Source organism: Canis aureus, chromosome 38 (assembly GCF_053574225.1).
Source record: "Canis aureus isolate CA01 chromosome 38, VMU_Caureus_v.1.0, whole genome shotgun sequence".
Taxonomy (NCBI): Eukaryota; Metazoa; Chordata; class Mammalia; order Carnivora; family Canidae; genus Canis; species Canis aureus.
The window spans coordinates 3,728,829-3,745,795 of record NC_135648.1 but is presented as its reverse complement, the minus strand read 5'-3'; the positions used below and the strand labels follow the sequence as shown (position 1 = coordinate 3,745,795).

General features: G+C 44.6%; 1 protein-coding gene across 4 annotated transcripts in view; it reads right to left on the bottom strand.

Annotated features, from left to right (window-relative positions):
- Positions 1 to 13,373, bottom strand: part of UAP1 (UDP-N-acetylglucosamine pyrophosphorylase 1) — a 38,253-nt gene extending 24,880 nt beyond the window's left edge. For 2 of the 4 annotated variants that reach the window (XM_077886926.1, XM_077886928.1), the window contains exon 1: positions 4,409 to 4,745. In XM_077886926.1, the coding sequence (XP_077743052.1) occupies positions 4,409 to 4,688 (280 nt within the window). In that variant the 5' untranslated portion in view covers positions 4,689 to 4,745. Of the gene's footprint in view, positions 1 to 4,408; positions 4,746 to 12,535; positions 12,662 to 13,163 lie in introns of those variants that run through there. The other 2 variants (XM_077886930.1, XM_077886927.1) reach the window with 2 other exon arrangements.
- Positions 13,374 to 16,967: the final 3,594 nt, after the last annotated feature.

The following is a 16,967-nucleotide window of genomic DNA, read 5'->3' as shown; positions in this document are numbered from 1 at the left end:
GAGTTATAATAATAGTATTGTGAGTAGTAAGGAAATATCCATATATGTAGAGATGAATACTCATCTCCATAAGGAGATCTAAAAATAACATGATGCTTGAGATTTGTCTTCAAGTACTACAGCAAAGAAAAAGAGGGACAGGTGAATCAAAAGTAACAAAACTTTGATATTTAACAAGGTGATACATATGTGGGATTCATTATACTGTTTTCATCTCAAAAGATTTGATTCAAAATATTCTTGAAACTTTTCCTAACAAATTTGTAAGTAGGCTACGAAATTATACAGCAACCATAATCCCAGTGTGTGTGGATATAAGAAAATATTATAAAATATTATCAGTGAGTATTTATCTCTCTGGAATGTGGGATGGCAGAGATTCATACTTTTTCCTTTATAATTTTTAGTTATTTTTCCAATTTTTCTTTTTTTTTTTTTAAAAAGATTTATTTATTTATTCAGAGAGAGAGAGAGAGGCAGAGACATAGGCAGAGGAAGAAGCAGGCTCCATGCAGGGAAGCCTGATGTGGGACTCGATCCCAGGTCTCCAGGATCACACCCCGGGCTGCAGGCGGCAGTAAACCGCTGTGCCACCGGGGCTGCCCTATTCTTCCAATTTTTCTAAAATAAGTACGTTACTTTTAAAATAAAACAAATCTATTAAAAATATTAGTATACTATATTCCAGAAAATATAGAGAAGATAATGTTATGAATGCTTTTAATAAACAATCCACTTCCTTTTTTACAACGCTATATGGTAGAGAGGCACCATTCAGATTAATTTTATAAATGTGTCACAGGCAAAAGAAGCTAATACTGGATATTAATGTTATTATAAAACTGGAAGATGGTTTTATGTTCAGTATAAGCATGCATTTCTTTGATAAAGACAGGTTTTTTTATTAAGCAAATACATTTTCCCAATATGAGTATCTTTTTTTTTTTAAGATTTTATTTATTTATTCATGAGAGACACAGAGAGAGGCAAAGACACAGGCAGAGGGAGAAGCAGGCTCCCTGCAGGGAGCTTGATGCAGAACTTGATTCCAGGACCTTGGGATCACAACCTGAGCCACCCAGGCGTTCCCCCAGTGTGAATATCTTCACTAAAATGATATTCTCATAGAAGCTGCTGATTACTTCTCTCTCTAGATCTCAGCTTCGTAAGATAGAATTTTTCAGTTGTTCCCCTACATCCCATTTTCTGCAACTGGCCAGAACACATTAAGAATTAAATTAGGGGCACCTGGGTGGCTCAGTCAGTTGAGCATGGGACTCTTGATTTTGGCTCAGGTCACAATCTTAGGGTCTTGGGATAGAGCCCAGCGGCAGGCTCTATGCTGGGCACAGAGTCTGTTTGAGATTCTCTCCCTTTGCCCCTCCCTTTACCCCCTGCACGCACGCACATGCACTATCTCCCTCCTAAAAAAATAAATAATCTTTTAAGAGAAATAAAAGAATTAAAGGGGTGCCTGGCTGGCTCAGTCAGTAAAGCATACAACTCCTGATCTCAGGGTTGTAAACTTGAGCTTCACATTGGGTGTAGAGATTACTTAAAAATAAAATCTTAAAAAAAAAAAAAAAAAAAAAAAGAGAGAGAGAGAAGAAGATAAGATTCTTTAACAAGGAGCACAATGGTCATTTATGTGTTTATCCTTCAGAAATAATTTTCCAACCTATGCATGAAAATGTCCATTTTAGCGTCAATAGCCACCATACATTCTGAAAATACTGCACAATGCTTTCATTTCCCCCATCTTGAGGAGGGGGATGCAGGGGGCACTGCCTTAGATGCAACTGCCAGGCTCTTCCTCCTATCTGAGATACAATAACAACTAGAATCTTCACAATAGCAATCTCTTCCCCTTGATAACTTACTGCAAAAACTTCATTTTGTTAAGAATTTGCACATAAGGAAGTCTCTGGCTAAGTGAATGAAAAGTTACAAAGTCTCCTTCATCCCTACTGTTTAAGCCACAAATAAAAATCTCCTCCTTGACAATAAGCCAAAAGGAAGTTTGTTTTGTACTTTCTTGTGGTATACTTGGTTGTAACAGTTCCGGATTTCAGTTTAAATGAAAAGTCATAAAAGTAGACTAGTTCCAAATTCCAACAAAAGGGTCATAAAGACTCAAGGAGCGCCTGAGGGGCTCAGTCGGTTGGGCATCTGCCTTAGATTCAGGTCATGATCCCAGGGTCCTGGGATCAAGCCCCAAGTTGGGCTCCCTGCTCAGCGGGCTGGTCTGCTTCTCCCTCTGCTCCTCACCTCACTCATGCGTGCGCACAATCTCTCTCTCTCTCTCTCAGATAAATAAAATCTAAAAAGAAGAAGAAGAAGAAGAAGAAGAAGAAGAAGAAGAAGAAGAAGAAGAAGACGACGACGACGACAACTCAAATTATAGGAGGTTTTCACTGTTGCTCATGATCCCCACTACACAAGGTCAAAGCTTTGGCTTTCTGTAAGATTCTTTTTTTTTTTTTTTTTTTTCCTGTAAGATTCTATTCGAAGATTCGCTGGCATAACATCACAAAGAGAAATACAGGCAGCCTGGATACCTGAGGGTATGAAGGGCCCTGTGTGACTTTCATGCTGTTGTAGTAGCCTTTTTGAAACCCAGGGATGGAGGGGTGGGTTAATGAGTCCATAGTAAGTAAGGGTCAGAGTTATCATCACAGCTCTCTACTCAGAAGGATCCATCTGGAAGTCACTCTCTCACAGTTAGTGGCAGAGCCCTATTCTAAGAACCTAGATTAGCCTCTCCTCTACTAAACACTTGAGATCTAAAAGGGCACTTTCTAAAGATCATCTAATTATTTTAGATATTTTTTAATCTTCAAGCCCTTTTAAATAAAACCTCACGTAAAGATCAAATACCTAAATCATGTCAAACTACAACTGCTCCTGTAGTGGAAGATGGGAGTTAGAGACCGAGATGTTTAGTATCGTTCTCCCTCCCTACATGAGACAGTCTCCCCAGCAGTGGAACCCTTAGGGTTCTCTCAAAGAACCAGTTGGAAAATCAGTAAACCAATATGCCCAGAGAAAGACATGGAAAGGAAGACAGAAGGTTGAAAATGGCAATTATCTGTCTTTTTCTGTGGGGACAAGGAAAGCCAAAGAATGAAAGACACAATAAAAATAGCAAGAGTGTGATACAAAGATAGAGTACAAGATTGTATCTATTAATACTCTTATTACACATTTATATGAGTAAATATATATATAATGAAATAATAAGTGGTAATGTGAACAAATAAAAACATTTTATTAGATTAAGGGCAATTTCTTTGTAGTGCTTCTGTTATAGTGAAATTATTTTTGCAAGAAAGTAACATTTTTGACAAAGGAAAAAAAAAAAAGTACTAGTCAGATCTGTTCATTCCACGGTTGAGGATGTGAGGTCCAGATTTGAAAAGGAGCACGTACAAACAAGGGCCTGAATTGCAATATTCAGTCACTTTTACTTAGAGAGAACTAGTGAGTTATAAAAACCACAGCTCTTAATTCCACCAGAAAAGGTACATTTGATCTATTCCGCCATTCTCAAAAGGCACTCATTAGAACTGGGGACAGATGTTATAGTATTCTTTAGAGAAAAAAAACATTGGGGCAACTCAACAAACATTTATCAACCAACTTATAACTGTAAAACCTGGTTCTAAATCCCCTGGGACACACACAACAAAGGGGGACATGGGCTGCTCTTCAGGAGTCTACAATGTAATGATGAAGAGACACAAACAACTCTTATTCTAAGAAAGAATGGAGGTAAAGCATTCCAAACTCCAACCTCGGACACTGAAAGGTCATGATCAAAGAATCTTAAATAAATGAGTGTATGTTCCCCACACGGCAGAGCCGCTGCACAGCACAACCAGGAGACTGCCTTTTGAGGTGCTCCAGCTGACCAGAGATGGGGCAAAGGCCAGTCCGAGCTAAGGATAAGCATGAGCGAAGGCAGCAAAGACAGGACATTCAGAGAAAGGTGAATTATTTGGTCCCGCTAAAATGTGTGGGGCAGTAGGAGTGGAAGGAAATAGAGGAGACCAGATTGGAAATACAGGCCAGGGAAGGTTTTTCCATGAAGCAGCATAAACAGGATCACTGAACTTGTGCTTCGGGGTGGGCAATCTCGTAGAAGTGTGGAAACGAGCAAGGAAAGAGACTAGAGGCACATTAAGACTTGAATGAGAAGAGCCCTGAACAGGGAACAGAAATGTAAACAGCACATGGGGGCTTGAAGGGGAGATGCTGCAGAAGTTGTGGCAACATAATCGAACACTTTTAATCAGTCACTGGTTTAAGGTACAAGGAGAGTCCAAATCATCATTATGTGATCCAGCTACTTTGATACCTCCGGTCTATCTCAGGACAAACTTTAAAATGAACATTCCATGCTCAGTACCTTCACTCTCCCAGGCTTGCAGCTGGTCCTGGTCCCTGGTGGCACTGCCCAACACCTCTCGAGGGACAGGTTCCATTCGTGCATCCATCTTTTCTTGCTGAGAGGACTGGTTAAAATCTTCAATGGCCTTCCGGAAAAAGAAGTTCAGCTCCTCAAAGTTCATGGCCTGGAGCTCTGCATAAAGTTCTACCTGCTGGGCTTCATCCAGCTCATTCCAGAACTGTAGCAGGTGTTCCTGTCCAGCTTTGGACAACCTGAGTTTGAGATCGTTAACATTCATAATGCTCTGGTAGCCAAGCTTTGTGAAAACAGAGGTGTAAACTCTGCACCTGTAAACCTGAAGGAAAAAAGCAATCAACAGCAGGTCAAACCCCACCTCAAAACCTGAGGAGCTTTTCCAACTACAAATAAGTGCATTTAAAAAAACCTGATATAGGGAAATTAGTTTCTGCCTTTCCCTCACAAGATTTGTTAAGGGACCCCATTGTAAAGACATAAACAGATGTTTCTCCAAAGAAGACATCCAGATGGCCAAGAGACACATGAAAAGATGCTCAACATCACTCATCATGAGGGAAATGTAAATCAAAATTACAATGAGATATCACCTCATACCTGTCAGAATGGCTAAAATAGAAAACACAAGAAACAACAGGTGCTGGTGAGGATGAGGAGAACCCTCATGCACTGCTGGTGGAAATACAAACTGATGCAGCCACTGAGGAAGACTCTCTGGAGGTTCCTCAAAAAGTTAAAAATAGGACTACCCTATGATCCAGCAATTACACTACTGGGCATTTGCCCAGAGAAAACCAAAACACTAATTTGAAGGGGATACATGGACTCTTATGTTTATTACAACATTATTTACAATAGCCAAATTATGGAAGCAAGTGTCCATCAACTGATGGAAGGATAAAGATGTGGTGTGTGTGTGTGTGTGTGTGTGTACACAATGAAATATTACTCAGCCATCAAAAAGAACGAAATCTTGCCATTTCTAACAACACGGATAGAGCTAGAGAATATTATACTAAGTGAAACAAGCCAACCAGAGAAAGACAAATACATGATTTCACTCATGTGGAAATTAAGAAACAAAAACAGTAAAAAAGAGAGAGAGAGAGAGAGAGAGAGAGAGAAACCAAGAAACACTCTTTCTTAAGTAGAGAGAAACTGATGGTTTCCAAAGGGGAGGGGATGTAGGGGGAATGGGTGAAATAGATGACCATACGGAATTGCTGAATTACCATACTGTACTCCTGAAACTAATATAACACCATAAGTTAAATATACCAGAAATTAAAAATCAATAAAAATAAATAAAAATTAAAAAAATAAACTTGTAAGACAAGACTCATTAGCATTATAGACCAGGCACTGAACTAAGAATTTTACCTACAAGATCTCATTTAATTTTCACCAATTCTATGACATAGGTACTATTACTTCTATTCCTTTACCACTGAGGAAGACTCCGGCACAGAGAGGCAACACAACCAGGCAGCTGGTGGAGCTGGGATGTGAGCCCACCAGGCGGTCTAATTCCAGGGCTCCTGTACTACCTCTGTAGTACTCCTCTGACCATGAGCTACCTACCACTGGAAGAACACCTCACTTCTCAGTAATAACTGTTCACCTTCTAGTGCTAATGATGGAAATGATTCCGTTGCAATCAGTAGAAAACAAAATTCAAGAAGATAGGATCACCTATAATCATGAAAAATACACTTTAACAAGCAACTTCTATAGAAAAGCAATAAAGGGGATCCCTGGGTGGCGCAGCGGCTTGGTGCCTGCCTTTGGCCCAGGGCACGATCCTGGAGACCCGGGATTGAGTCCCACATCGGGCTCCTGGTGCATGGAGCCTGCTTCTCCCTCTGCCTGTGTCTCTGCCTCTCTCTCCCTCTCTCTGTGTGACTATCATAAATAAATAAAAATGTATTAAAAAAAAAAGCAATAAAAACATATCTTTACTAAAAATTGAAACCTAAAGAGGCAAGCGATTCACACACAACAATCAACAGACAAGATGTAATACAGCAAAATGTTAAACTGCATACTATTAAAAAATAAGAGAAAGAGGAAATATTTAATCTACTTGCCTACTATAGATGAATGCAAGAGAAGGTAGGCGTTGTCCAGAAAGAGTTCACAAAGGAACCATGATGGAGCTGTGCCTCAAGGGTTGAGCAGATCACACAGAAAAGATCAGAAAACCAGCAGAGTAGCCATGTGTGACAGAGAGCAGTAGGAAAGCTGAAGTTTTCTGTAGCATGATGGGACGTGATGCAGGGTAGGACGAAACCATAAAGACGAAACCAAGCAAAGGAATTCAGACCTAACAGAATAATATAAGCCAATGGATTACTCAACTGGGCTATGTCACCATGCTCTGGAGAGATGAGAGAGCAACAGCATAAAACAGATCGTAAGGAGAGACAACTAGAACCAGGAAAACAAATTCAAGGACAACAGCAGGTACCCGGGATGTCTGGGTGGCTCAGTGGTTGAGCATTTGCCTTCAGCTCAGTGCTTGATCCCTGGATCCTGGGATCGAGTCCCATACTGAGGTCCCCACAGGGAGCCTGCTTCTCCCTCTGCCTCTCTCTCTGTGTCTCTCACGAATAAATAAATTAATTAAAAAAAAAAAAAAAAAGACAACTGCAGGTACGAACAGCCAAAGATCTGAACCACATTAGTGGCAAAGGAAATAAGTGAGTGGGAAAGGGAGAAATCTGAGGGTCGTTGTAAAGAATCTTAACCGCATTATAACTGCTTCGACCTGAAGGACAGGAAAAGAAAAGAAAGGTACCAAAAATGTGCTATCTCCTACCGTTAAGAACAGTGGTGGGTAACAGACATGGTGGTGTGGAGCAATATTCTGGAGTTCTCTGTGCCTCACCTACCAGTAAAGCAGAATAAAAGTATCTGTCGCATCAGGACTACTAAACATCAAACACCATTTCCAAACTCAGGTCAAGGGAATCTACATCTGTTCCCTGAGGTAGCAATGACAACACCTATCACTGGCGTATCACTTATATATTACACAGTACAATTCTAAGTGCTTTACAGATACTGGTTCGTTTAATTCTCAAAACAATGCTAAGGATCTGTTACTGGGATGGCTTGACAGAGGACAATACTGCGCCACAGAGAACTTGCCCAAGGTCCCGAACTAATAAAGTATAACAGCCTGGAGTCAAACCCTAACAACCTGACTCTTCCAGTTATGCTCTTTAAAAAAAAAAAAAAAAAAGATTTATTTATTTATTCATTCAGAGAGAGCGAAGAGAGAGGCAGAGACACAGGCAGAGGGAGAAGCAGGCTCCATGCAGGGAGCCCGATGTGGGACTCGATCCCAGGTCTCCAGGATCACACCCCGGGCTGCAGATGGCGCTAAACCGCTGCACCACCAGGGCTGCCCCAGTTATGCTCTTTCTTAACTGTTATGCTATACTGCCTCTGAGGAGGAAGACTGTGGGGCGTGGGGGATATGGAGTGTCTGTGTGTGTACACGTGTGTGTGTAAGAGGGGGAGCAGTGAGAGTACATTGTTTATACCTTATTCACTAATATAGACACAATTGATATTCTTACATCTGACTCACTTTGCAGAAATGAGTTCACAAGCCAACAGAATGGAAAAAGAGAGAAAATGCACAGGATAGGCAGGTGGGAAACCTCACAGAATGAGTAAATACTTCATTTTAAAATGCATTACTAAGGGCATCTGGGTGGCTCAGTCAGTTGGGTGTCCGCCTTCAGCTCAGGTCATGATCCCAGGGTCCTGGGATTGAGCCCCAGGGAGCCTGCTTCTCCCTCTCTTCTCTTCTTGGGCTCTCTCTCAGTATCTCTGCCTCTCTCTAAAATAAATAAATAGGATCTTTAAGAATAAAATAAGGTGCATTATTATTTTTACTTGGTATTGGGCATATTGATCCAAATCAGAAATAATTTTAACTACTGTCCACTCAAAAATAAATTCAGGAAAGGTATTATCATACAATAGAGACAGGCACATAGCTTCTGCAATTTTTTTCTTTTAATCAGGTGCCCTCTAAAACTGAAGTGATAGACTGGCTTCATGATTCTTCTTATAAAATCAACTTCAAATTAGATGAGCCCTACATAAGATTCAACGTGTTATATTTCCAACTTTTATTTTTGGCTTGTTATTTAGATTTATTTCAGGGATATAATGCTTCAAGCGTGAAATGAATGGTACTACTTATAAAATGCACTTGAAGAGTTACCAATGATTCCTAATGAAATTAAGGCATCCATATGAAACAAAAATGAAACCTTATTATCAGGGTGGGACACAGCTCTACCTTGCTGTCACCCAAAACCTTGTCCTTTCTTCCATGCACTTCTTTAGTCCCTCCTATCTACTGAAATCCCATTCACCCTTAAAGGCCTGCCTCACATACTCTAGCTTCAAGCGATTTTTATGGGCTTAGGAATCAAACAGAATAGACTTTTATTCCTGGCTTTATTCCTTGATACCTTCAACTCTGTTAATTTCATCTGCAAAATGGGAACAATAAAATTTTTTTCATCAGGTTCAGAGGCATACGTGAAATTACAACCAGTAAGCAAATGAGACTCAAAAGGATTCAGTAATTTGCTCAACACTACATACCTAATTGACAGAAAAACAGGAATTTTAATTCAGATAAACCTGATAAACCTATGCCTATGATCTTTCCATCAGACAATCACTCTCATAAGCAGAGAAAATACCAAGAATTCAACCTAACATCTCATTTAAGAGAGGCAGGAGAGCTGAAGGAAGCCAGCATCGGACTCCAGCTCCACTCTCTCCTAAATTTGTGACCTTGAACAAGTTACTTAACCCTTCTGTGCCTCAATTTTTCTCATCTGTACAATGAAGATAAAAACAGTACTCATCTCTAAAGTTAAGAGGATTAATGAAGTAAAATGAAAAGCATTTAAGACAGTACCTGACACATAAAAAAAGCTCTCTATAAATGTTACCAGCTACTAACATAAAAGTGAAATTTGGCCTTCAGACCACTGAGTTATAGCCCCTAGAACATGAGACCTACTACCTGAGTTAGGCACTGGAGGATGAAAAGAAGTTTGTGAAAGGCAGAAGTAAAAGAAAACCCAGTCAGTGGGAACGGCATCAACAGTGGTTCAGGTAAATAAAGATATTCAAGGAACAAAGCATAGTGCTGGGAAATGGGTGGCAGGTGGCCTTAGATGAAGCTGAACTGGTTTGAGTGCTGCTACTTCCTTCAAAGACAGGTGAGAGCCCACAACCTCACTCATGCCAACAGGTTACTACTCAGTTTCCTTTCCACATGCAAAGATACGTCAATAGACAATTTATGAAGGAACATTATTTAACTTTCGTGTGCCATTATTTCATTTAGTATTTAATGAGCCCTTACTGTCTGCCAGGCGCTGATGTAGGGGACACAGACACAGCAACGCACAAAGCAACAACGCGCATGCCCACATTCCAGTACGAGACAGGCAAACGCATAAAATGTCAGGTTGGAGAAGAAAGTAGGCTAAGTGGTGAAAGCACAATGGGGGGATGGTAGATATTTTAAATGGGGTGGTCAGGTGGGGCCTCTGAGACATTTGACAAGCCATCCAAATGAAGAAAGAGCAAGCAAGTCAGGGTCTCAGAAACATTCTACGGACAGCAGTCCTGACACACAAACGTGTAAGGTCAATGCAGCTGGAGCACAGGGACTACGCCCGAGTGACTGTAACTGAGGGGGGGACATTGAGCAGATCAAGTAGGCCTTTTGGTCAAAGTTAAAGACTCTGGGGTTTGGGAAGCCATTGGGGAATTTGGAGCAGGGGAGCTTCATGGTCTTAAGTTTCAGAGGGCTCATTCCTTTGTTGCGTGGGGAAAAAAAACTCTGTTAACAAAGGCAAACGTGGAAACAAGCAGACAGCAGTTAGGGAACTACTGCAGTACCCTAGATGAGAAGATGCTGGCTTAGAGTGGTGGTGGATGTGGATCCTAATCCTACAGGATTAGATAATGAATGGGATGGAATGTGGAGACAGAAAGATAAGAATCAAGCAAAGAGGACTTCAAGTGGTGGTGCCATTTATTGAGGTGGGGAAACACCAGGACAGGAGCAGGTTCAGGAATATGCCAGGAGAGTGGGGGAATCAACACCTCACTTTTGGACATGCTAAACTGGAGGTGCCTATCAGACATCCAAATAGAACTGCTGATGAGACAGCAGAATGTAGTAGTCTAAAGTTCAGAGTTGATACCAGAGCTAAAGGTACAACTTTCAAGGTCATCAGCATACGTGACATTAGGTTATAAATGAGATCCCCTGGCAAGTGCAAATGGATAAGAAAGCAAAGAAGTTAGAAGACTGAGCTTTGGACATGTATTAGAACATTAAAAGGTGTTTCTATTGATTTATACAGATTTTTAAAAGATTTTTATTTATTTATTTATTTATTTATTATTTATTTTAGAGAGAGAGAGAGAGAGAGAAGCAGAGACACAGGCAGAGAGAGAAGCAGACTACGCAGGGAACCCGATGCGGGACTTGATCCCGGGCCCCCCACACCCCGGGCTGCAGACGGCGCTAAACCGCTGCGCCACCGGGGCTGCCCGATTTATACAGATTTCAAGAGAAATACCATTATTTTTTTATTTTAAAAACACATCATGTAAAAAATAAAAAAAAAAAAAACTACAGTTAAGACAGAGTTTTCTATTGAGCTATTTTCCAGGGAATTGGGCCTTTCCTAGGTCTCACCTATACTACTGCTTTTGCCCAGATTTAAAGGAGTACACTACAGCAGGAAGATCATCAGGCAACCAGGAAATTTAAGAATTGGAAGTCCTGGTTCTTCGTCGCTCCCCATCAAGTGACCCTGTGCAAACCATTCCACCTTCCCTGTGTACACATTTCCTCATGAAGACAATAAAACCAGCCTTCCGGGGTGCGCCTGGGTGGTTCAGTTGGTTGGGTGTTAGCCTTCCGCTCAGGCTCAGATCATGATCCCATGGTCCTCAGATAGAGCCCCGTGTCGGGCTCCCTGCTCAGCCTAGAGTGCTTCTCCTTCTCCCCCTTCTCTCCCCCTACTCATGATCTCTCTCAAATAAACAAATAATATCTTAAAAAAAAAGCCTTGCTCACAAGCCTTAAATGAGAGTCAAGAGCAGAGAGTTCCTGCCTACTAAAACACATATGCAAACACAGTATCATAACATTTTAAGATCCAAGTCAATCTCGGGACGCCTGGGTGGCTCAGCCGTTGAGCGCCTGCCTTAGGCTCAGGCCATGACCCCAGAGTCCCGGGATGGAGTCCACATTGGGCTCTCCCTCTGCCTAGGTTTTGTCTCTCTCTTTGTATCTTTCATGAATAAATAAAATCTTAAAAAAAAAAAAAGATACAAATCAATCTTTTCCTAAGAAGTCATTAGATACGCATCCACCTTCAGAAGCTTGGGAAAACGGATCCATGCAAATAACAACTCTTAGGTTAAATTTCCCCCCGTGCACAGGTTAAACTTTGATACCCGGCCACTTGGTGGTCAGTAAAGACCGACAAGGTCACATGTGCTAATCTACGTAAGTATAAATGCTCCTAAGAGAACCACACTTGAGTTTTGAACAGGAATGATGTACCTATGATTTTTCTGGAGGCAGATAATGACCACAAAAATATCATTTCCACCACCCCCCCCCCCCAATAATTCTGGTAAGAGGTCGGGATGTGGGCGTTCATGGTACGCAATACGCACCAATTCAAGAGTTGAGAGGAGGATTTTTATTTTGAGCAGCAAAGTCTGAAAAAAGTCAAGGATCTGCTCTGCAAAAGGATGACACCCATCACCTCATACGTCTGCATCGAAAACAATGACAAATTCGGCAAACATCCACGGTGATCAAATATACCTCTGCAGGGATTTAAACGCCAGCATGAAAGAAATCCACTCTTTTCTGGCCTCCTTCCTGCCCCCTAGGATGCCCCCCAGAACTGATAAGCGACTTCTCTGAACTTTTGAAAACCAGCCTTGGAGTCGAGCCATCACCCTGAGTCCTATAAATGCTTTGGCAGCACGGCCGAGGTCTTCCCTAATCCCAGCTAACGGAGCCAAACTCACCATAACGAGGGCACAGGAACTGCCTCGGGCTTCCCGTAAACCCCTGGGCCCGCGCCCCGAGGATCCCAGCTCGGCAAGTCCTTGGGCTGCGCGCCGCTGACGCTCCCCGACTCCGACACGTGTGCTCTCGCCCCGAACCCGGGGACACCCGCGGCCTCCACCCTCTCCCGCCCCAGCGCCCAGTGCAGCCCCGGACCCGCAGACCGGACCGCTCCGCGCCGCGCCGCGCAGGGGGGGCCGCGGAGGAGGGTCCGCGGAGGGGGGGGCCGCGCAGGGGGGGCCGCGCAGGTGGGTCCACGCAGGGGGGGCCGCACAGGGGGGCCGCGCAGGGGGTCCGCGGAGGGGGTCCGCGCAGGGGGTCCGCGGAGGGGCGCCCCCCGCCCTCTCCGGGGCCCGACGGCCCGGGCCGCTGCAGCCGACACGTCCGCACCGAGGCCCCCGAGCTGGCGCACGGCCCGCCGGGCCCGAGGCCCCCCCACATCCAGGTGAGGCCACCGCAGCCGCTCGGCGACCCCCATCCCGCCCCCGGCTGGGGCGCGCTCCCCGGCGGCGTCTCCGCGAAAGGGAAGCGCGCGCGGGGCGACCCCGGGCCCCGCGTCCCCCGGCGGGCGGGCGGGCGGCCCCTCACCTCCTGGGGCGGCTCCGGCTCCGGCTCCGGCTCCGGCTCCGGCTCCGGCTCCGGCTCCGGCTGCCTGCGCGCGGCCACTCCTCGGCGTCCCGCGGCCGCTCCGAATATATACCCTCATCCGGGGGGCCGGGGCGGCGGGGCGGGCCGCGAGCGGGCCCGGGGAACGCGGCCCCGGCCACCCCGCCCCTCTCTCGCGGCGACGAGTGGCTGCCCGCGCCGGGAGGAGCCGCCGCCGCCCGGGCCACGTCAGGGCCACGTCAGCGCCGCGAGCGCCGGCGGCGCCGGGGGCGGGGCCTCGCGCGTCACTCGTCCCCTGGCCCAATAGGGGGCGGCGCTGGGAGCCGGTCCGCGGGAGGCCCCGCCCCTCGGCGCGCGGGGGTGGGAGGGGGAGGGGGGCAGGGAGGGGAGGGGCGGGGGAGGGGGACAGGGAGGGGCGGGGGCGGGGGCGGGGCCCGCGAGCTCGGGTCCCTCGGGGCGGGCCGGCGCTGCTGGTGGTCCCGGGCCCGCGGCGGGGCGGGGCGCGGGGCCTGCGGGCTGGGGGTTTCCGAGGGCCGCGCGCGGGGCTGCGCGGGGCGGCGGCTGCGGGGCAGCGGCCCCGGGGCCCGGTGACCTGGGGTGGCATCGCGGGGCGGCCCGCTCCCCGCCGGGCCCCGACCGCCTTCCTGCTCTATGGCGTCTTTGGTCCCGAGCGCGGGAAGCGCCCGTTGGCTTTTGCGCAAAAGAGAAGAAGGGCAGCGGAAGGTGTTGGGTAATGAAAAGCGCGCCCGGGCGCGGACGCAGAGGTCCGTTGGTGGGACTCCTACTTCCTCGGTATCCGACACCCACCGTGGGTGACCTCCTGGGCCTTTGCACGGCCGCTGTCTAGTCGCCTGCTGTATACCGCCTGCTGTATACCGCCCGTCCCGCTGCACGCCTTGCGTGGCCGTGCACACACACGCTGCATGCTCGGTACCGGGCCCTTAGAAGCTCGGTTTACATTCTGAGCTGCGTTGCGCTTTGCAGTTTTGCAAGAAGTTCAATACGTTGAAATCAAAACACCACCACCACCGAGATTCAACAAAGCACCTTCTATAAAGAATTTCACGGGGACGCCTGGGCGGCTCAGCGGTTTAGCATCTGCCTTGGCCCAGGGATCGAGTCTGGCATCAGGCTCCCTGCATGAAGCCTGCTTCTCCCTCTGCCTGTGTCTCTGCCTCTGTGTGTGTGTGCGTCTCATGAATAAATAAATAAAATCTTAAAAAAAAAAAATTCAGGCATTTTAGGTGCCTTTCTTCTAACCTTAAGTTACAAGAGCCTTTTTTCATTAAGCGATTGCAAAATCACCCACCGCATTAAGTGAACAGAAAAGTGTACACTTCATAAGTAATGCTGGTAGATTCATTTCAGGAGGTGGAATATTTTCCTTTTTTCATGACCCAGAACTTCCCTGTTAAGAGCAGGGAATTTGAAAACAGAATTCCAGCTTTTTTATTGAGTATGATCTTTGGTAAGTTAATTCATGCATCAGTTTTTCTCATCTGTACAATACAAGCAATAATAGAACAAGCAATAAATGCCCTTGGGGTTGTGGTGAGGATGAAACCAGTTAATACGAGTAAAGAATGTAGAGCAGAATGAACACTAATAAGCTTTCATTGTTGTTATTTGAGTGCTTATCCTATGTTAGGTGCTTTTCTAGGTCCTGGATACTTTGATATACTTATCACCATCTGGAAAGCATCTTGAGGTCGTTTGGATCACATATACTGTAAGGAACATTTCTCTTGAGGTCGTTTGGATCTCATATACTGTAAGGAACATTTCTCTCAAATCCTTCATGATAATTGATAAGAACAAATACACTCCCGGTTCTACTTAGAGAGACCTAGAAACCTGCCCACGACATGTAACTGAATATAGCATTGTGAACTTTAATGAAAGGATGAGAATTTAAGACCTTTGCTTTCTTTTTTTTTTTAAGATTTTATTTATTTATTCATTAGAGGCAGAGAGAGAGAGAGGCAGAGACACAGGCAGAGGGAGAAGCAGGCTCCATGCAGGGAGCCCGACGCGGGACTCGATCCGGGGACTCCAGGATCCCGCCCTGGGCCAAAGACGGCACTAAACCGCTGAGCCACCCAGGGATCCCCAGACCTTTGCTTTCCAAAAATATACTGATTGTTACTCTTCTGTGTTTCTACTCCCTGACAAAGAAACATATGAGAGTTTAGAAAAATTCAAACAGGTAGATGCAGATTCAAAAATCACAGTTCAGCTTTAGAGGCTGTGTGTCCACTTAACTCTTACCTCAATTTTCTCCATACATAGTGAGGACAATACCTACTTCACGTGGGTGTAGTACAAGTTAAATGAGAAAAAAATCTAAGTGTCTGGAGTATTAAAGGTATTCTATAAATCTTAGACAAATCAATGAATGAAAAGCAAAATATAATTAAAGAGTCCTTTAACTATAAAAGGTAGCACTGGGGCCCAGCACAAGTGTTTTCAATGGATCGTTATAAAATCAAATTTTTACCTTTACCATTTGCTATATCTTTTTCTAGTTACTAGGCATAAAAAGGGCCTTAATCTCATCTTGCCAGATAAATATCCAGAAACTTGTTACACTAAAGAGTTATTTCTGTCATTTAAGGTATTTTTCATATGCAGTTGACCCTTGAACAAGCAGGTAGTTAGGAGCACTGACATCACACACAGTCAAAAATCCACATACAACTTTTGACTCCCCAGAAACTTAGCTAATAGCCCACTGCTGACCTGAAGCCTTACTGATAGCATGGTCAGCACATATTTTGTATGTTATACATATTATAGACTGTATTATTTTTTAAAAAGATTTTATTTATTCATGAGAGACAGAGAGACAGAAACATAGGCAGAGGGGAGCCTGATGTGGGACTCGATTCCAGGACCCGGGGATCACAACCTGAGCCGAAGGCAGCTACTCAACCACTGAGCCACCCAGGTGCCCTTCTTATACTAAAGCTAAGAAAATGTTATTCAGAAAATCATGAGTAAGGGGAAATACATTACGCTACTGTTACTGGATTTATTGAAAAAACCATGTGTATAAGCAGACCTGTGCAGCTCAAACCTGTGTTGTTCAAGATTCAATTGCATATGGTCGTTCAAGAGACAACGGCAGAGAGCAAGGCACGGAGCCCACTCTATCCGTGATTATTTGACATTTCACTGAAAATATGAGCTAATGCAATGAGACAGGAGAACTCACAAGAGGCTTAAGAATTAGAAAAGAGGGGGGAAAAAAGAATTAAAAAGTAAGAACTATCTTGAGGTGAGAGTATAGCTGGACAACCCTAGAGAATCAATGGCAAGACTAAACTATTGAAATCGGTTAGGCTAAGTCATAAAATACTTCTGCAAGGTGGCACGCTGTAAAATGAAGACAGAAGTCAATAGTTTGGGGGCATCTGGGTGGCTCAGTGGTTGAGCGTCTGCCTTCAGCTCAGATTGTGATTCTGGAGTCCTGGGATCCAGTCCCGCATCGGGCTCCTCGCAGGAAACCTGCTTTTCTCTCTGCCTATGTCTCTGCCTCTGTCTCTCATGAATAAATAAATAAAATATTAAAAGTCAATAGTTTTTATATACACAAACAATAACCAGAAGACATGATGGCAGAGAAAATACCGTTTATAATAGTAACAAGGAAAATCTGATAATTAGGTATAAGTCTAACACAAAATGTGTAAAACCTGTATGAGGGAAACGGCAAAACACTCCCACACAAAAGCCATAAAAGATACTTGATCAAATGGGAAAACACCCTGGTCAAATTGTACATTT